Source organism: Galleria mellonella, unplaced genomic scaffold (assembly GCF_026898425.1).
Source record: "Galleria mellonella isolate WM207_F2 unplaced genomic scaffold, CSIRO_AGI_GalMel_v1 utg33, whole genome shotgun sequence".
Classification (NCBI taxonomy): Eukaryota; Metazoa; Arthropoda; class Insecta; order Lepidoptera; family Pyralidae; genus Galleria; species Galleria mellonella.
In genome coordinates this window covers 6087116-6109744 of record NW_026442079.1, presented here as the reverse complement: position 1 = coordinate 6109744, position 22629 = coordinate 6087116, and the positions used below count along the sequence as shown (strand labels likewise).

The 22629-nt window shown below is 31.9% G+C and overlaps 1 protein-coding gene across 1 annotated transcript in view; it reads right to left on the bottom strand.

Annotated features, from left to right (window-relative positions):
• LOC113519887 (acetyl-coenzyme A synthetase) overlaps positions 1 to 22058 on the bottom strand; it is a 37872-nt gene extending 15814 nt beyond the window's left edge. Inside the window, exons 1-4 of the mRNA XM_026905105.3 lie at positions 21562 to 22058; positions 2833 to 3028; positions 1749 to 1988; positions 144 to 259 (exon numbers count right to left, since the gene is read on the bottom strand). Of these exons, the coding sequence (XP_026760906.2) occupies positions 144 to 259; positions 1749 to 1988; positions 2833 to 3028; positions 21562 to 21863 (854 nt within the window). The 5' untranslated portion in view covers positions 21864 to 22058. The remainder of the gene's footprint in view (positions 1 to 143; positions 260 to 1748; positions 1989 to 2832; positions 3029 to 21561) is intronic.
• Positions 22059 to 22629: the final 571 nt, after the last annotated feature.

Here is a 22629-nt window from a genome sequence, read left to right as displayed (position 1 = left end):
TTCTCTGTCTCCATAATCAGCAGTTTTGTAATGACCGCTACTCTTGATACTGAAGTTTATTATCAAAAAGAGAACGCTAATTATAGATACAATAAAATGCTTACAATTGAAACATATAAAGTTATCATAAAAAGAATTATTACCTGGTGTACAACATGAATAGAGGATCTTCTGCATCCATCCACTCCGGAGGACAAATAGTTGACTGCCCCTCTACCAGGTCATGCCACCAGACGTCCCGGTCGTCGTCCCATTTGTACTGCAGCATTAGAGGTGTTTCTAAATTAATTACATTCAAATGACCCGGCCTTATTTTTAAAGGATGCAGTTACAATTCTGTCGGAACTTTGAATAAATAAAGGCTACAATATCCTATGTCATGAGAAACTAGGCTATAAATATCCGAGAGTATAACACAAGAAATCCAGATGCGAACCAATTTAGAGAAGTTTGTTACCTAAATAGACCTGTATTTTACCAGTTTAAAGTACACTTTGTTAGAGGTGCATTAGTTTAGACTTCGCGTCTTCCCATTTTGGTACGGTTGGCGGGATGCCTGTTACATTAGGCATATTATATAGTTTGGGGGGAGAATGTTAGAAGGCATATGACAAGTAAGATAGACGACGTAAGACAGCTACTGAAATAAGGCCATAAATTCGACAACCCTCATCATCTTCCGGTCGCCAATTCGACGCTCGACCGGTCATCGGCCGTCAAGTGTACCACGGACGCTTATACGTGTGCGAAAGGGAGTTAATAATTCGAGTACACAGATTGCAGACTAAATGAAAAGAATGGTCAACTCCTTGGTACTCGATCGCCTTTAGCGGCGTCACGGTCGCGGACCCGGGAGTCGCCCGGCGTTAATTCTTTAATAGCAGTCATTCAAAGTAGACAAAACTATACGTCTCAAATTACTACGTAATTGCTCTAGCCTAACCAAAAGCATTGTAGTAGGAGGATATTATAATTTTATATTACATTCAAGTCGTGTAGGCATACATACATAAAGCCTTATAAAACCCATAGACCTAATATGATATTATATTCATCCTATAACATCTCATTTTAGGAATCTTTTTTCTCACCTAACTTCTTCACTAATTCTTTCAATAATTATTTCTTTTCTTAACTAATTTCTTGTTTATATCAAAAAGTCAGATTAGGCAAATTATAATACGTTTCATATAATATAACCCATCGATGAAAATATACCGCTACATCAATAGATACACCCTCAGGATGTGAAACCTTTTTATACGAGTACTTGGCAGTTTATACAAGATGAAATTTACAAAACATTATGTATAATTCGTCTGATATCATCATTTTAATCCACCAGCTCTTCCAGACCAATATATCATAAAGCTTATGGTTAAAATCTATAAATTAATAAAGCAATAGGTAGTAAGTACTGGAATCCCGTTGGATCCAAATAGCAATCTATTACTGGTAAATCTATTAAATTTTCATAATAGAAAATCATCGTCTTTGAAACGAAATAATTAAGTAAGATTTGACAAATACATAGTAAAAGAGGTCAAAGCTTCCGGTTTAAACAACGGTCCAATTCATATGGGCAAACGTCAAGCCTAACATAATTTAATAAATCTTGATTGATTCACATAATGAACTTCACTGTAATAGTTTCCCATACTTTACAGAATATGTAACTAATTCTAAAAGCAGTTCCATGGGCGAAAATAGCTCGGGTTATATAATATAAGTACTGCTAAATAACTTACCAACGTCTTAATATCATCGGGTAGTTTACCACAAGGAGTAACCCTATTGAGATGGGACACGACAATACACATCTGAACGCTATGGTCATGAAGGCTCTTCGCCTTCTCTAGAGCTTCGTCACAGATGTTCTTCAAAATGAGCAACTTCTGCCCACGCCAAGCACCATCTGACGTTACCAACACTTTCGCTTTGCAATCGGCCATACGCTCGGCCAGTGAATCAGAAGAAAATCCAGCGAACTGCAAAGAAAAAATTATATATCAAAAATTATACCTATCTTTAGCACGTCCAGTTGGTGGAACTTTAAACACACATTAATATTGCGTGTAAAATACTTGAAAATTAATAGAAATTTGTAGAAGTGGAAGACTCCACTTCCACAAATTCCTATAAATTTTCGTATTTTCGTATTTTCTTCAATTGTGGAAAAGTACAAATTGTGGATAGATACTACTATTTTTCTAATAATATCAACATGGGGTTCAACTTATCCGACCATCATCATCGTCTTGTCAGCCTTATCCCAGCATGCTCTCATTTTGTTTATTCCGATTTCGGCAAAGCCTTATTTAGAAGCGGGCAAGTAGAAGCACGCCAGGAGTTGTCTAGTGTCCACCCCAAAATCAGGGGTGGAACTTTTAACTGTGGACAAAGCCATGCCTGAGAATAAATATAAGGCTATTATAAAAAGTCAGGTTACCCCTAGAATAATCTTAAATAAAATCTGTAATCTTGAATATGTAAATGGGAATCAGCCTAATGTTTTATTATTTTTCCATATTTTATAATAAAATGTATAGATATTAAAAATATGGAAAGTTTAGTTGGATAGTATATTATATAATAATTAAATAGCTTCTAATATTTCTATAAAATTTCTTCTTATTGCAAATTTTTGTTATGATTCTATTGCTTAATAAAAAGACTGGAAAATATATGCATTTTATTCCGTTAGGTATAATTTAGGACCAGTAGATAATCGTGAGTCATACTATCTTACATTATATATATCATATATATAGTTCAAATAAATGTAAACATTAAAGAGAAGGTAAAAATTAATCAAAGTTTTGAAGTTCTTACCACAACGGAATGTATAGCACCAATTCTAGCGCATGCCAGCATGCATACAATTGTTTCCAAGATCATTGGCATGTAGATGGATACTCGATCTCCTTTGCCGACACCACTGTCACGCAGTGCATTAGCAAATTGGCATACTTGGTCCATCAACTTCTTGTACGTAACCCGACTGTAGTCATCAGGATGGTTGCCCTCCCTGGAAATTTTATAATTTTATTTATACCACATTTTTAAAGCTCTGCGCCCGCTATATTGACCGTGTAAATGGGTATATCAATTACAATTGATAATAATTAGAGTAGGTAATTTATATAAATTTATAAAATGAAATTTATATCAATATACCTAACTAAATACACATTATATAAATACGTATTAACATTTTACGATATAATTATATGGCAACTATGGTGATATACCTGTGGATCACCTTCTAAAAGTCTTGTCTATACATAATATCATTTTCATTATACCTAATCCTCATTTCCTTACTAATATCATAAACGTGAAAGTGAGTTTGTTTGTTTGTTTATTACCTTATAGAGCCTTAATGGCTTAACCGATCACTATGAATTTTTATATACACGTACAATATGGGATGGAGCATCTCGGTTAGAAGACATATCCCGGTCCCGCGGACAATTTTGCCGGTAAAAGCTAATTAAATAGTATATAGAAGAATAACTCTCAATATTTATTTATTTATATTCTTTATATTTACAGGGGAAAGGTTTGATAAAAATACCAGTTTTCTCTTTCTGCTTCACCATGGTGTCTTAAACTACTACCATAATAGGAAGTATATTATTTTTATAGCGATTACATGTATTTCTTGGGGAATTTTTTTGTTTACTCAACAATGACTTCGTCACAAAAGTGTGTCAATGATTATTTGCGGTATAGTGAATCAGATCGTAAAGTTCCCAAAGTTATTGCGTCCGAGCGAAACAGGTTTGCTATCTTATTATAAAAAAAAATTTTACTTATTTGGAGGCAAATAAGCACACGGCCCGTCTCATGGTAAATGGGGCTACAGTAGCCTATGAACGCTTGTTACATCAGAGATGTCAAGCGCGCGTTGCCGACTCATAATACAAATATATAATAATACAAATGTGTCGAAATACAAGCATAAGGAAAGTAAATATCAGAATGCCAATACGTAACAACACACAGTTGTGAAACCTGATTACGGAATTGAGTATGCTCTAATTATTTATAATTAGACACCGCTATCTGACTGCTTGAGTTCTCTTATTTTTTTAATTGTTCAACTTTATGAAACCACTAGCTTTTACCCGCGACTAAGTTCGTGTGACTAGAACATGTTTACTAACCGGAATAAAAAGTAGCTTATATCATTCTCCATCCAATATAATACGTGAATACCAAATTTCATAGTGTTTGGTTAAGCCGTTAAGGCTATAAGAACATAAAAACAATAGCTATAAAATAGCTAAAAAACAATATACAAACAAATCACTTTTTTTATGGGTGAAAATGGTATTGTAACTCCGCCTGCGCTAACGGGACACGCTGGCGGAGCACTAGTGAAGGGTGATAGATGAAAATGAAAACAGGCCAGTTAGCCCATCATGATAAATTCATCAGGAATTAACCATGATAGTTTCCAGGGGGAACCGCGAGGAGGTCGACCTGGTTGGGTATATTGCTAGCAATGGGATTCTTAGTCTCCATTACTAACAATTCCTTCCCATTAACAATTTTCCGAAACAACTCACTTTCACATTTATAATATCAGTAATTTTTAGATTGAGGAATGTGTAATTTAAATATAATAAAAGGATGGATTTAATAAATCAATGGTTACATAATATAATATTATTGATAAATAAATTAGTTCTAACTCTTCTAGGCATCATTTTGTTATCTAGTCAGTTCACAAAGATGTTATTGGTTTTATGCACAGAAAATTAAACAGTTATTTCTACCATCAGATTTATTGAAACTGTAACTTATGGCCGTATAAAAAAATCTTTAGATAGATACCTGGATTATTATTCGAAAATCTAAATTCTTATTTCAGTTAAAAAATAAAATATTCAGAATATCGCGAGAAACTATTTATATAATAAATATTAATATAAATTTTGATATGTTATTTCATTTTAATTTAATCTTGTACAAAATTTACCTATGTAACGGATTCAAGTGGATTTTTTCAATTCCATTGCACCAACTTCGAATGAACAATACTAATTATAATTAATTCGTAATTGATGCGATGAAAATTATAACTTCTTTAAATTAACCTGTATTATTATGAAATAAATAATCACATTACACTTTGATGAATAAATAGAAGTAGAATAGAGGTAAGTTATCAAATATTTAGATATGATGTACCTATTTAAATATGAAATTTATTTCACTGCAATCAATTTTGCTAAAGAAGTGCGAACTCATTACGAGACTAACCAAACATTTTCGATTAGAAAAAGCTCACCAATATTGGAATCATAACTTAAGTAAATGAAATTTCAATAAATAATTTAAGTAATATTATGTAAATATTCAAAATAATATGAAAAATGCTTTTTTATATTATTTTGAATCCCTCTCTCCCATTCGTGTTTCAACCGTGAAGCAGCTGTGTTTGCATGGCTGTGTTTCGGTTTGAAGAGTGGGATATGGCGTGAATTTACTGGGTACAGAGGAATAACACCTGAGTCCTCAGGAATGGCAGCGCATGGGGGGTATCATGGGCGAAACAGTATACTCTGTTATGTCCATGGTACTGCTCATGTCTATAGGCGACGGTCACCACTTTCCATCAGGTGGGCCGTCAGCTTGTTTGCCATTCTAAGTTGTATAAAAAAAAAAAAAAAAAAAACTGTGTTTCGGTTTGAAGGGTGGGATATGGCGTGAATTTACTGGGTACAGAGGAATAACACCTGAGTCCTCAGGAATGGCAACGCATGGGGGGTATCATGGGCGTAACAGTATACTTTATTATGTCCATGGTACTGCTCATGTCTATAGGCGACGGTTACCACTTTCCATCAGGTGGGTCGTCAGCTTGTTTGCCATTCTAAATTGTATAAAAAAAATATAAATATAAAAAATATATATAATTTATATTCAAAACTTATATAGGTATATTTAGATATTTATAAAAATACGTAGGTACTAATGAGCTGCCTAGTTAAGGTTTATTACTAAATTTCTCTATATCTGATAGTTGTACAAAGAAAAGACAAGGATGTAAAAATATAGAAGACTATCTGATTATTTACTGTAACAATTATTGGCAGTTCGACTTATCTAATCTTGGGTTTGCTAGAAGAAATCTGTTCTAGAGATAAGCTGACTATAATTTTATTATAATGCCTTTTATGAATAATAAAAAATGAATACTCATGGTTTTGTCTGGGATCTATGTATTATTATTATTATAATAATAATAGATTTACAGGTAACAATGATAATTATCAAATATTTGAACTATTATTATTATTCCATACTGTGAGGGGGTTCGCCCTCTATTTTAAGTATTTTTTTGGGATTTTTTGACAACTAGGGGAAAAAATAGAACTTTAAGTTTTTAATTGTACATTTATTGCTATTTCAAGATTACGAAAAACAAAGTGCATGTAAAAATCTTCATTAGAACGTAAGTTGCACGACTCTGAAGACACCTGCTTCCAAAACAAATGATGCTCACTTCCTCCATGATTTTGACTGATTGGCTTATCTAAAAGTAAAAATAAAAATAGCGTTTTAATCTGTAAGCCTAAATGCATCGAATAAACTAGTAACATTCGAAAATATTAAAAATTATATTTTTGGCAGGCTTCTGAAAAAAAAAATAGAAATACTTGGAATTTTCGAATGATTCTAGTTCACTCCATACGTTTACATGTGCTAAATTGATTGTATAAATTTTAAGTAAATCAGTCAAACCGTTTTGAGATGTACTAGAAGAAAGATTAAAAAAAAAAGAGTTTTGGAGAAAAACGTGTTTAAAGTTTTAAGTACGATTAAAACTATGAAAATCTTAACTTACCGTCAATTTGCGATGGCTGGTCCATAGAACACTGCTTTCTCTTCCTCTTAAAAGTCTTTTAATGCGGATTGTTCTACTCTTGCAAATGTTTTTATATTTTTAACTACGCCACTCGTACGCCGTTCAGAGCAAGCGATGCGCACTTCATCGCGATTTTATGCATAAGTATGCGTTTCGAGGCCATTCTTATGATTGCAATTATTTTTAAAACTCCTTGGAAACTTTCGTTAAATAAGATGGCAGAAATAAACATTGCAATGTCAACGATTTTGACGCCAGTTTGCAAATGTTTTGGAACTAGAAACTAAACCACAGTTGCAAGATTAATTAATTTTAAAACATAAGTCCCGAACACTCGATTGCGTAAAAGACGCATCACTTTTACATTCTTTACAAATAACAGTACTAGAAATGGAAGAAAATACTGATACCAACTCTAAAATACAATATGCGAAATTTCAAGTGATAAGAACCTCAAAATCCATACCGTCTTTGAGCACAAGCTGATGTATATTCCGTATCTTTTTGTATAACGATTTCCACTAAATTATTGTTTCTTATGACGACCAGGATGAGCATCACCATACGTCCTTTTCTACCACTCATTGCGAAAATAAATAACTTGTAACTGATCACTAATTGCAAATTAATTTGTTGTAGCTGTTATGATTTCCGAGGTTAAATGGAGTCTTAACTAATATACCTATATGTACGTGTTTATACCTGTATAAACTTTTCTACACCTGTACTAAAGGACATTATAGGCCCAGAGTTCTGTCATGAAAGTCGGCGCTCCGAACATCTTTCTTCTAATTAATATCTTTAGAATGAGTTGGAATTTTGGAAAATTACTTTACCATTATATTTTGAATATATTAAAGAATTAATCTATACAAAAAATATAAATTTTCTGAAAATATCACAGGGGAGAATCCCCCAGAAAACAAGCAGGCAAGATAAACTTATAACATGATAGGTTTGTTTACACATATTCATTATCTATACATTATAAATTGGTTGTCATAAACATTGCATATAAGATAATAATATGTAAGGCCAAAATAACAATTTTAGATTTTTGCCTATCTGTCGGTTTCGGGAAAATAAAAAAATAAAAAATAAACTTAGAGAATTATCAACTTACTGGCGAGACTGTATCCTCAAATAATCATATAAAAGGATATCCAAAAATATTAGGCATGGTAACCAAACGAAGGCGTATATCGATTTCAATACATTTTACACTTTTAATGGCAAAAGAAAAAAAAAACAATAAAAAAAATCTTATATAGTAAAAATCTTATATAGAACTTTCAAAGTAAAGACTACTAGTGTAAGTGGAATATCAATGAAAAGATATAATTTGCTTATATGTACTAAAACCACTTTTATTTTAAAAAGGTACCTACATGCTACTAAAACTTATAATAATATTAGTCTTTTTAAGCTTAAGAAAATTTATAGATATTTTTCTACTAAACCTAAAGGAATGATTTACCATAAACGCTTGCCTTGACAGGCAAAATAGAGCCAAGGTTTTGTAATCAATGGTAGTCAGTTAACTCGTACAACTTCATCTAATATTAAATAAATACTTAAAACTAGATTCAAGATTACCTTGCTGGTAAAGACAATTTTGCATAAACCTACAGGTCCATAAAGAGCAGACCTAGACAAATGTATATTAAATTATAAGTACAAAGTATTTTGTGTCTTAAAAATTTATATATCAAGAGCGTCACAGTATATTCTATATTGTCTATGTGTATAGATGAAGGTTACCACTTTTCTTCGAGTGGTAAACTAGTAAGTAAATAGATACTATTGACTTACATATAAATATAACGTCATCCTATCTATATAACTAGATAATACATACATACAAATATATACATAAATAAATACATACTTTTTTTTACACACATATCTCAATAATATAATAAAATTATAACAAGACAATGTTTGTATATAGGAGATATTATTTATTACAGTTTGTTAAGTTATTATTTATTTTTATCTCTATATGTGTATGTGATTCTACCGTTACATTAATGCAGCGTTGATGGGCTTCCTGAATTATGGTTTACAGTGCTGTTTGATGGATCTTTCGTCACAATGTGTAGGAGCTATCTATTCATGAGTGTCACTATTTTGTTTAAGACAAATTTATTTTACTTATCACTAATTACATTACTTATATCTTTTTTTGTTAATATTACATGTAGAAAGGGTCCAGGTAGACAAAATTTGAAACTTGTAAATTCAATTTATAGTTTAAAACAGCTGAGTTATTTGATTATCATATGACAAGACCAGATAACAAACCACTATATTTAAAAAAAAAATGTCTGTTTGTCTATATCTTTGTTCCAGTATAAGCATCACGCACCACTGTATCAAAGTGGATGTGGAATTCACAGTCGTATTTCTGAAGGTCTAACTTAAAATCTGGCGTATGTTTTATCTTGATACGCCAAATAGAAGCGGTATATTTCATTTGTTTTCTTACTTCCACAATCCACACGTATAATGTAGTGAGCAAAATGCTAGTTATTAATAGGAAACTGTCAAACCAAACAAACACACATACTGCAAATGTTTGCATTCTGTTGAAATCGAATTTGCAACATAAGGCAGTAGGTTTTACATGAGATAGTGGCACCTCATTGTTCAATAATCATATATTTTCATAGATATTTGTCATTTTAAATTTCATAAACAAATGTACCCATTTCAGATATAATATCTAAGATATTGCGCTACAGAGGGAACTACACTTCAGATGAAATACAAAATAAATACTCAAGATAAGATAATAACATAATCTTTAAGATGACAATAAAAGTACAAACATTTTAGATTGTACAACTACAGATACCTACTCTATATTAATTACATATTCTTTAAAGTCTGAGCTATAAGTAAGTGTATTATAAACTATAAGTCCAAACATAATAATAGTTTAGACAATCTGAACCCAAAATTAGAGGGGGGAATTATGTTTTAGTAATTACAACACATATAACTACAGATATCCATTTGATCCAATCTATTGTCATTGGGGGGAAAGCGATTGTTAGTAACGGGATCTAACTGACCCATTGTTAGCAATACACCCTGTCATGACCTCCACGCGGTTCCTTCTGGAAACCATCGTGATTAATTTTAATGGAGTTCGTCACGATGGGCTAACTGACCTGCTTTTATCGTCACCTATCATCCCTCACTGGTGCCCCGCCAGCGTAAACCGATAACGCAGGCGATGTTACCATTTCATTGTCATCTATTTAAAAAAAAAACAAATTTACATAGCTAATATTATGTTCCACAACATAAAACCTCTTACAAAACCATTTATTTTTATTTAAAAATGAAACTATTTAACTGACAGAGTTATGAGGTGAGGTAACAAACATAAAAAATGCAATCAAATTGAGAACCTCTTCCTTTTTTAAGTCGGTTGAAATTTGCTTATAGTTATATTAGTAGATATATAATGTACTTCTAGTATTGGGAGTTTCAATTTATTTATACAAATTAGTGATAATATTTGTATACCACCAAATAAAGTAAAATCCTGGTTGAAATTTATTTTTGTGGCAAATTTTTTAGTATTCGTGTAATAATGTATAAAATAAATATGTTAGATACGAGTTCTATAAAAAAGTTTAGTTATTTTATTTTCGTAATTACGTACCATATGGGACCTCAAGTATTATACTCAAACTACAATAATATCTAATTATTTCTTAGCTAATTATGACGGCCTTGGTAGTATAGCGGTTTGAAATATTACCTCACCTTCCGGTGGCTGCAAGTTCGGTCCCCGCACAATACAAACATTTATATTTGTATTAGTCTGAGTTTGTTTCTATGTAGGTATAATAAGAATATTTACAATTTTATAAATAATATATTTCTATTACCGATACGCGAATTTAAATACGACTACTAATTATTCAACTGAGCAATTCATTAGAATTATTCGAATATATCTGAAAATCATTCGACTACTAATTTTAATCATTCGATTACTAATTTTATTCATTCAGTATATATTGCTTCTACTGATCGCTAAAATCATTCATTAGTATGTATATATGTACGAGTCGATACGAACGTAGGCGAGTCGAGCCGATCGCTCGAATGACGAGTTCTTTTTTTGTTAATCGTCAATAGTGTTTATAATATATAAAATAAAATAAAAACCTTTAATGCTGTACTTGTTTTTGCATAATTATAAAGATACTACATGAAAATGTAACTAAAACATTTTTTTTTATAATCCATTTTGTAATTACATAATGATAATAATGATTTATAATTTATGTAAATATTTATTTTCATTTCTGTTTTGCACTACTACTGTCCGCTCACTACTTCCTATGCCACTGTGTTAGGTTGACTGGAAGAAATCTCTTTTAGAGATAATTTCGCCTTTGCTGACATTGTTATTAACTTATTGTTGTTACTGTATGTTTTAGTGCAATAAAGAATATATCAGACTAATACAAATATAAATATACATGTCAATTCATATATATATATATATATATATATATATATATATATATATATATATATATATATATATATATATATATATATATATATCATGTATATATTCTATTTTCTCGTTATTTACTCTTGTCGTCTCTCTTTGAAGAAATGGACATTATTTTGTTACATTTATTGATAAACCTGCCTTACCACTTTTCTTTGCTAGTTGTTATAACATTATTTGTAGGGTTTCCGGGCTATTTAAAAATAGAATTAATTCATCCATGAAATGAAGAAGGCTCAGGATTTTACCATTTATATTTAGTCCCTTATTTGTTTTCAAAGTTCCCGAATATCATTTCTAGTACGACTAAAAATAATTTAAGTGAGATGGGGTCTCCTTAGCGTACCCCTTTTAATAATAAATTCTTCACCTGTTGATTCTAATTTTACTTGTACAGTACTTTTATGTATATATTTTGTTGGTACTCCTTGTGTTTATGTATCCCATATACTCGTAAAACCGTGTTTCAGTGTGCCGAATGCTTTGTTAAAATCAACAAAACCTAGGTAGTAAGTTTTGTTATATTCTTTAAATTTGTTTATCTTAATAATCAATAGACGAGACCTTTTTTTTAATGATCAAGATATAATTTAGTATTGTATATTTAATAAAAAGTGATCACTTTTGATACTCATCAACTATAAAAAAAATGATTTTTTGGTCATCTATTCACTAATAATCAGGTAGTAGATTATGAGTCACTTTGATCATTTACTTATAAAATTATTTGAATACAAATATTGGTATATTACTAATTTAATAGTCGAATTATAAAATTACTAATTATTTGAATAACGAAATCATTCGCGGTTTGCGCCCCCTAATTTCTATTATTTATATAGTATAGAACCCATAGTCAAACTATGTTTATGTTGTAGTTTATTTCTCAATGACCTCTATAATATAACAAGTGATATATTTATTTTATTTACTATATATCGCATTAAATTCTACTTATTTTATTTACTATATGCGATAGCATTAAATACAAAAAGATAAACTTAATTAAAAAAAAATAAAATAAATAAATCCAAGTTCTTCTGCAATAATAACTCATATTAAACGAGTAAGTAGGCAGTAGGCAGGTGAACTTTCAGTACTGCTTTGTGATAGAAATTAAAGATATACCTACAACAATAGTGTAACTAGAGCATAACGTATCTTGCAAAAATTATACTTTTTATTCCAAATGCAAACAAGCTAACGGGCCACCTGATAAAAAATAATAACCGTCGCTCTTTATGGCAGTCTATGGGGGAGGCTTATGTCCAGTAGTGGACGAATAATGGCTAAAATGATGATGATGATGATATATTAGCCAAGGTATCACGCAAAGACAATAGCATCAAATTGAATGCAAATTTTACAACTGTGTTTCTGAAGATCTAACTTAAAGTCTGGTGTCTTATCTTGGTATACCATCCAGAAGTCTATATATTTCATTGATTTCCTGCTACTGAAATCCTCGCGTACGAAGTAGCGGGCAATAAAATAGTATTTTCTACGTATATACCTTGTAAATTTTAACACTTTACCAGAGGGAGACTTTGTACAAAAGTACTTGCTTGAGTACCTCTGTCCCATTCGTGTTTCAACCGTAAAGCAGTTGTGTTTGCATGGCTGTGTTACTGTGAATTTATCATGGGCGAAAGAGTATACTCTGTTATGTCCATGCTACTGTTCATGTCTATAGGCGACGGTTACCACTTTCCATTAGGTGGGTCGGCAGCTTGTTTGCCATTTTAAGTTGTATAAAAAAAAAAAAAAAACACTAATCTCATCAATCGGATGTATTCCTTGAGTTATAGACAAACCAACTTTTACCCGCAAGTTTGTCCACATGATCAGGATATAAAACAGCCTATATAATTCTCCATCCCATATACGTAGTACGTTTATACCAAATTGTACGCTGTATGGTAACAAACTTACTTTTATTTGTACAATATTTATTAAGAATTTACGAAGACAAACATAGGCATAGATAGTATTTTGAATATATGCGATAATATCTACCTTGGCAACCAAGTTAAACCACATACACCAAGTTAAGCACTACATCTATCATATATATATATATATATATAACTGAACATAATAGGTGGCGGAAGGGATTAGATCAGTGTATATATGATCAGTGTATGTAGTTTAACTTGGTTGCCAAGGTAAATATTGCCGCATATATTCAAAATTCCTATTATGTTCATTTTTCGAGATAAAATCTATTCTAGTTCTTATCCTAAAAAATATTTTATTTCAACTCGAAACAAACAATAGTATATTTCCAAAATTTCATTAAAATCGTTCCTGCGGTTTCGAATATCATGATACAGGATTGGTATATATAAAGGAATGCAAAAAAGAAATCAGTCAACAATGTTATATTTATACCTATCAACTATTGTAAATAGTTTGAAGGCGATCAGGATTACGCAATGTGATAATTATTGTAGATACCTACTTTCTATTTTGCACGTCAATAATATTATGTATTGAGACGTCGTAACATAATAATAAATGTCTCACACATAAACTTATATTTTTAATATAACTAGAAATAAAAAAAATACTGAATACCTACCCCAGTTAATAAATAAATACCTATTAGGGACGATTTTTTATTCCATTCAAGAGAATCCTCTACTTTAGGCACAATGATGAATGACAATAAACGGAATTACGTATTCCGAAAGACTCATTTGATTCATCAAAATTCCGCAAGCTTATTTCATTTATACAATCGAATAATTTGAGCTTATGAATTGAGATAACTGACTTAGGGCTATGTGTATCAAGTTCTACATAATATGTTGTAATAGACATACGAGTATTTAAAGATTTGCGACTTTGGTTTAAAACGTAGTGACGTTTACCTAATATATTACGACCACGGGATCGTATTATATTAGGTTCGTGTATAATGTGATATAACACGTTCCTAATTGAATCAGATCCGTATTAGAAGAGTTAGCTTGTACTGATTGTAAACCCAGCAAGACCCCACTATTAAGTATCCGAATTATTTAATTGGCAACTTATTTTTCGTTATTTTAATGTCAACTTTCTTTTCGTTATTTAAATGTTATTGATATGCCTTCAAAATTTCAGAAAAAAAACTAAAATTATGTGAATAATGCATAAGGAAACAACTTGGAACCTCCCTATATCTCTACGAGAAGCGATTCTGTTTTATATAGTATTATATAAAACAGAATCGCTTCTCACCATCCTCCTTTACACTACGCAACGGATTTTACTGTGGTTTCCATCAACAGATACAAAGTTAAATGTTATTGATATGCCTTCAAAATTTCAGAAAAAAACTAAACTTATGTGAATAATGCATAAGGAAACAACTTGGAACCTCCCTATATCTCTACGAGAAGCGATTCTGTTTTATATAGTATTATATAAAACAGAATCGCTTCTCACCATCCTCCTTTATACTACGCAACGGATTTTACTGTGGTTTCCATCAACAGATACAAAGTTAAATGTTATTGATATGCCTTCAAAATTTCAGAAAAAAAACTAAACTTATGTGAATAATGCATAAGGAAACAACTTGGAACCTCCCTATATCTCTACGAGAAGCGATTCTGTTTTATATAGTATTATATAAAACAGAATCGCTTCTCACTATCCTCCTTTACACTACGCAACGGATTTTACTGTGGTTTCCATCAACAGATACAGTGACTCAAGAAAAACATTTATAAAAATTGAATTATACGAATTCAATATAGTTTTGTGTTAATTTGTTGAAATATGATGACATTTGTTCAAGATGTCGGAAGAAATCAAGTAGACTAGGAGCTTTTATTGAAAATGCTGAAATATAACAAAACTAGCGACCCGCTCCGACTTCGCACGGATGCAATGTAAATACTAATGTGGTGTCAGTGTGGAGTGACTAATAGTATTGTTATTATAATTAGACTATACTACAGGAAATCTTCATATATAATGTTTACATCTGTTTTTTCATAAAATAATACAAACATGTTTTTGTAGTGTTTACTCTCGAAAGCGCGACATGTTTAAACGTTGCAACGTTGAATGTTCGACCCTTGAACGACGACGATTTGGAGGGAAAGGGGTTGTTAGTAATAGGATCTAACAATACTATTGCTAACAATGTACCCTATCAGGTCGACTTCCATGCGGTTGCCCCCGGAAACTATCGTGGTTAATTCTTATGAAATTCGTCACGATGTGCCAACTGACCTGCTTTCATCATCTCTCACTATATAACCATAACACAAGCAAGGTTACCGCTCCTTTATCACCCATTAAAAAAAGACCCTGTGACTTATTAATGGTCATTTCAAAAGATAAGTTTTAGCACGCGCCGCGTCCGCCGGTCGATACTACCCGGGACGGACGTACGACCCAATGGCCGCTTTGCCCATATTTTAAATCTCTGACATCTTCTAAAATATTTATTTTAATAATTATTATTATAAATATTCCATTAATGTTTAAAAATTCATACAAATTATGTGGAATTTGGAAAGCTATTTAGACGGATGCAATAGTAATGTTAATAATCATTCTACCCTGACATCACGTTGTTTCTACATTGCACCCATGTGAAGCTATGGCGGGTCTCTGGCCTGTAATAATTATAAAAGGAAAAACTAGCTGGCTATTCACCTTTTTTATGACATACTAGTAACTTTTCAATTAAGTGTTTAATAAAAAAAAACAAACATACAGTATGAACGTACAAAATATTGGCAAAATATTGTGTATATTTTTCGTAGAATAAAATGTAAAAAAAAAACATATTGGCGAAGAAATAATTTCCTATAAGAATTACACAAGCATCAGTAGAGAATAAAATAAAATTACCAAATTTACACCCTATCTCAGTATTAAGCAATCAACACCGGGGACATTACCCAATTGTAGGTAGTATCGTTGATATTTGGACAGGCCCCATAAACGTTCTTTATATTAGTAACAGTTTTGAGATTTCGGCTCTAACCTTATTGTATACCTAATACTAATCCATCGGGGGGCAAGGGATTGTTGAAAGGGTGATGGAGACTAAGAATCCCATTCCTAGCAATACACCCAACCAAGTTGACCTCCTCGCGGTTCCCCCTGGAAACTATCATGATTAATTCCTGATAAATTCATCATGATGGGCTAACTGGCCTGTTTTCATTCTCATCTATCACCCTTCACTGGTGCTCCGCCAGCGTATTCCGTTAGCGCAGCCGGGGTTACCATTCCATTTTCACCCATCAAAAAAAATACTAATCCATCGAGTTTTAGTGAGCAACCAACTCACCGACACATTTTATCATGATGACAATCCAATTATTATTAGATCTCTAAATGTAGCGTTGAGCATTTTTATTTCTATGAATCAATAAAAAATATTTCGGTAATATTATTGAAATTGAACAACTTAACAAACTTGGATATTCTATTTTAACGATATCCTCTACTGTTTAAACGTAATTGGTAAGGGCACGCAATTATTCCGTTTATTTCAATTATAAATTTAATTGTGACCTTATTAGTTTGATTTCTAATAAGTGGTACCTAATAATTTAATTTACATTCCTTACAGTAATGCAATGCAATGTAACGCGATCTATTATTATGGCAATATATCTAATATACTCGTATTACAACGATTACCAATTTTATACCACTTTTGGTAAAATAAATGGTAATGTTGATTGTATGAAGCCTGAACTACGCTGACAAAGTTGGCAGTAATGTCCAAAGATCAACAAATCATAAAACAAATGTGCCATAAAAATGGTTATCATGGAATATGGATTCGGGATTCTTCAAGAATTCGTCACTGAACGAAAAATAAATAGCACTGCACATTTTCGGATGGGGGATTGCTCAGCTAATAATAGATTTTGGAATCAAAAGCGTTAACATTCTTTTGAGGGAATGTTGTACTAATAAAAACGTGTATGTTTCAGAAAGTAACATAGGTCGGAAACGACAGAAATCATTAACCTTTTATACTAACAAAGAGCATGTAGCTATTAAATTAATACAAGTATCAGTAAGTATAAGTAAGGCTCAACATTTTACGTACCACTGGTCGACTTTGATTTCACCTATATAATTTTAAGTGAATAAACGAAAATTGAAAAGATAGCAAAGTTGTGGCCTGTGGTCAGTATATTAAAAATATAATTAAGAGCGTGTTCCACAAAAAAAAACAGACTTCAATTGTGCTAAAACCAGTTATTTTGATTTATAAACTAAACTACTAAACTGATTTTGATAAAACTTCTATAGCACCAATATGTAAGTATATACTTTCAGACTAAAAATTAATTTTCCAAATCGATTTACAACTGACAAATTATGAGGTAACAAACGTAAAAAAAGCAGTACAACTAAGAACTTCCTAATTCCTAAGAAGTAGAATTAAGAACTTCCTTCTTTTTGAAGTCGGTTAAAAGTTGTGTCTACATTATATCAAATTTTAAGATTTCCTTTTTTTATACAATAAAGAATGTACATCAGCATACGAGAATTAATCTTTTAACATACCAATGAATATCTGCAATATCATGCAATATTAGAAGTAGTTTATAATATTAACAAGAAATGTTATTTCCATAAACAGCGAGCGCTAGCTATAAAATTGTTTTATGAATACCCCATTATGAATAATGGGAAAATCAGTAAGGTAATTCAGTTCTGATGGTGAGTTGAGTAGGAAGGTCTATTATGTATGCCAGTGGAAAGGTCGCGTGTCCATCAACTTCCGCTAATTGGACAAACATAAATATTCCTAAGAAGGTTGTATAAATTAAAAGTTCATTGAAAATAGTTTACTTTTCAACCTAATTCTAAAAGAAGGAGGTACTCAGAACGGTTGTTTTTTTTTATACTTGTTACCTCTTAAGTCCGTTACTTATAAATCAAATTGGATTTTTTTATTTTAAAAAGATATACTTACGGATTGGTCCTATAGAAGTTTTATCATAATCAATTCAATAAAGTAGTTTTAAAATTTAAATAACTGGTTTTGCCAAAATTAATGTCGGTTTTTTTTTTTTCGTGGAACACTATTTATTTATACGAACTATAAATATTAAAATGTTGAATTATTATTTTATGCATGACAATACTTAGTATTATGTTTAAGTAACAGATGGTTATAAGTAGGTACAAGTGTTTTAATACACTGTAGATTCATCCACAATACTCTTGAATGCTTTGACATTCCTGAGGACTACGATGTTAAGTTCTCGTGTCTTGTAAAATTTTATTAAATTATTTACAATCCTCTGACGAAGTGAAGCAAGCAGTTAGACAGACAGTTAGATGTACTAACTAGCTTTTTACTTGCTACTTCTGACGCGTAATTTCAAAACTCGTAAAAGCCAATGAAACAGATCACTTCTAGATGGCGTATCAGGATAAAATATAAACACATTTTAAGTTAACAGGAAAATAACCATGAAAACTGCATGCGTTGGTGCAGTAGTGTTGCGTGACGCCGTTACAAATATACAGACAGAGAGGCAAAATTACAAAAAATATTGAATTGGCTTCTATTAATCTTATTATGACGCCTCATATTAATGTCTTTCATGTACGGACATCGTCTTGTTGCAATTATATTATATAAGTAAAATACTAAAGTACATTTTCAGAACATAATGTTTATAGTTCCATTGTTATCCAGAATAAAATAAAAATATATATACCTTGTACCTAAATGGCATATAAATAAGTAGATAAAAATATTACAAAGTATTGATTTTTTTTTAGTTTCTTAGGGCTGCAAGTTTATATTACATGTAACCTTTAACCTAATGAATAATGTTAGTAATACCGATGCAATAGGTCTTTTTAGAATTCCATGGTTCGACACTGACGTGCGTACATTGTCCTTCTGTCTATCATGACAAACGACCCAATAGCCTCTAATCGAAATACATGATAGTCAAAAACAGGGAAAATTACAAATTTATATTTCAAATGCCGACATATTATAATGCAAATAGGTAACGGGAAGGGCACAGTATAACATGCTCATTAAAGGCGAAAGGAAATTTTAATCGGATTCTTGCTACCGGACATTGCATTTTGCTTTTTATTGTGGTCCAAATCTAGTATTTTTAGAGACAACCATGCTACGTTAATTACAATCTCCACTAACTACTTCCTATCTATAATAACCGATTGCCTTAACTTTAACTTGTAAGGGAAACAGAGTGTTAAGGCTCTATATAATAAAAAATGTATGGCTAATACTCATCATTCCAATGTCGGTCATTTATGGAATGTTATTTGCAGATTACGTTAATTATATGAAATCTTATTATATAAAATATTAAAATTCTATGATTGATTTTTGCTATAATCTTTTTGAAATTAATTTATGTAAAATGTAATTTACATAAAAGTAATAAAGAAAAAGTGCGTTTCTTTTTTTAAAATCGATATTGTGTTAAAACCGAAACAGAAATTCATATAATAAATTTAAGTTATATAATATAATAAGTTAAAGTTAATACGGGAAATAGCAGTCTCACTATTAGCAAGATGGACTTGTCAAGTCGACCTCTGCCTGGTCGCCCTATAAATGGTCGTGATCAATTCCTGGTGAATATGACAATATGTGTCAACTGATCTGACTTAATCCTCACCTATAGACAGGTGAAGAAATTATAGTTACCTACCGACGCAAATAAACCGCCGACTACTTTCTCAGTCAAAAGTTCATTTGACTGATAAGTTTTAACTGTAGCGTATACACGGATACCCAAAAGGAGGTGTGAACGGGGCAACGCCCAACCGAAACAGTTATATCATGTCAAAAAGAGAAATGGCATTCCATTCTCATTTAACTCTAGAATCTATGTCGTGTTTCAGTCGACCGTGGAGACCACAATCGCAAGTGCTTATCTCTTTCACCGTGAAGTTGCATAATTTTATGTTTTATGGGTTATTTTACGTTTGAAATCGAACTGCGAAATGAATGAAGACAATTTTAGATAGGTCATTTTATATAATATAGAAACAATAACGATAATAATATAAAAACAAGTGAAGAAAAAGGTTGACTATAAAGAAATACAGAAGTTCTAAAGTTGTTCTGTCCTAAGTCTATTTTTATTAAAACTAGCCTATTAAGTACTAACATTTTATTGTTAAAAGTTTCATAAGCAGAAATTATATTTTAATTGAAAAAATAACCGTATCAGCTTACCTATGTATATATAGGAGGGTAAGATTATTAGTAATGCGAATTACCAGACCCATTGTTAACAATATACCCTAACAGGTCGACCTCCCTGGAAACCATGGTGCTGAATTCTAAGTGTATTCATCACAATGGGCTAACTGGCCTACCTCATCCTCACCTATCATCGCTCACTGGTGCCCCGCCAGCGTATACCGTTAGCGCGGGCGAAATTGCCAGTCCATTGTCATCTATTAAAAAGAAATTACCTATGTATATATTTATGGAAACTAGAAGCAATGACCCTTAATCGCGACAAATTACTCGTAAGTTTCTTTTTTTACAAATAAAATATTGTCATATTTTTTAATTTTTATATCCATAAGTATTTAAAATATAGTTAGTTAAATCGATTGATACTGTAAAAACTCAAACATAGGTAATTTACTAGTCATTGGTCACAAATACCTACTGATTCCGCATAAATGTATAATGAGCGCATCAAATTATAACACTTAAATGTACCTAATCAACATCGAGTAATGTTAACGAAGGTATAGGCAGTAGGTAGAGAGTGTGATATTCGATGTATGTTTAAATCTAATCAGAGTGTAATAAAAAAAAATACAGATCAGTGCGAAAAATAGGCATATTTTATAAGACGATCAGTGGATACCTTAGGACACGGCAATAATTTGACAAATGGTTACATAGGTATACTTATTTAAAATTATAAATACGATCGCTCGGCGAATTCGATCTTATTATTAATATAACATGTGTGAAGATGAAGTAAATGCATTACATAATAGAATGTCGCTTGTAGAATAACAACTACACTAATAGGTGAAATGGTATACTACAGGGGAAATCAATATTTCGCGCGCCGTCTCAGTTCTGCATTCGCTCAGCTGATTATTGATTCATAGCAGTTTACAACTAAAAATGACTTACCAGTAATACGCAATCTTGTCCCCATGCCCATTCCTCACGTTCCGATCTAGGAGGTTAAAGCAGACGTTGGTTACAGCACCTTCCATCCATTTAATGAAAATGTCCCCCTTATTTATATCGAAGTTGTACGAGAGGAAATTGCCCGGCTGCGGCGGTGTTTGCCAATGAAACTCGTTTGCTATTTCTGACCAAAACGCTTCAGGGTCCTCTAAAGACTTTTTGTGCATTTCTTTATATTTGTCAAAAGATGGTACACGGGACTTTTCAACGACATAGTCAGATGGTTGATATACGCGCGACATCGCGAATGTTAGCGTTGTGCAACCGCGCTCGTAAAAAACGTCTTTCCGCAACAAAGCACTCGCGATAACTGAGCGAATGACTCGAGACTCGAATGAATCGAGTCTCGAATTGTTATTTCGAATGAACGGCAACTAGGTGACGTTGCCTCGGCTCACCGTTTGGTGATTCCGAACGGTCTAACTCTGATCGGTGTGTGACTACGTAAGTACACCGCAGCCCGGCTGCGTTGAACGGAGCGACGCGCGCCGGTGACGCACGCATGGAATACGCGTGCGCTGTCACTGTGTCATGAACTTAGCTAAGATCCTCTGTAGATGACGACAGATATCGAAGTCTAAAAATATAAAAAGATAATTAACAATAATCATAAACTATACCTATCTCTTCACCCGATAGTTAATAGTTTTTTTTTTGTATTTTACCTTGACACTAATTCCGGAGATACGAATACTCGGTAATAAATCAAACAAATATTAACATCAATAGTTTATTTCGCAACTTTTTTTTTACCATCTCTTGCACAAAATAACGCAATATTCATGTATTAGCCATAATAACATCATTCCTTTGCCTACCAGTCCCCAGAATTGGTACACTCCCTTTATTAAACGTATAAAAATGGTACCTATATCCAATATCATTAAGTCTATACAAACATTTTTATTTTATATAAAATCATTGGCATATTTAAAGGGAGGCCTAGTTCCTTAAAATGGTCTATATATGTACGGTAAGAGATGTCTTTAAGTAGGTATAGCTGAAAGC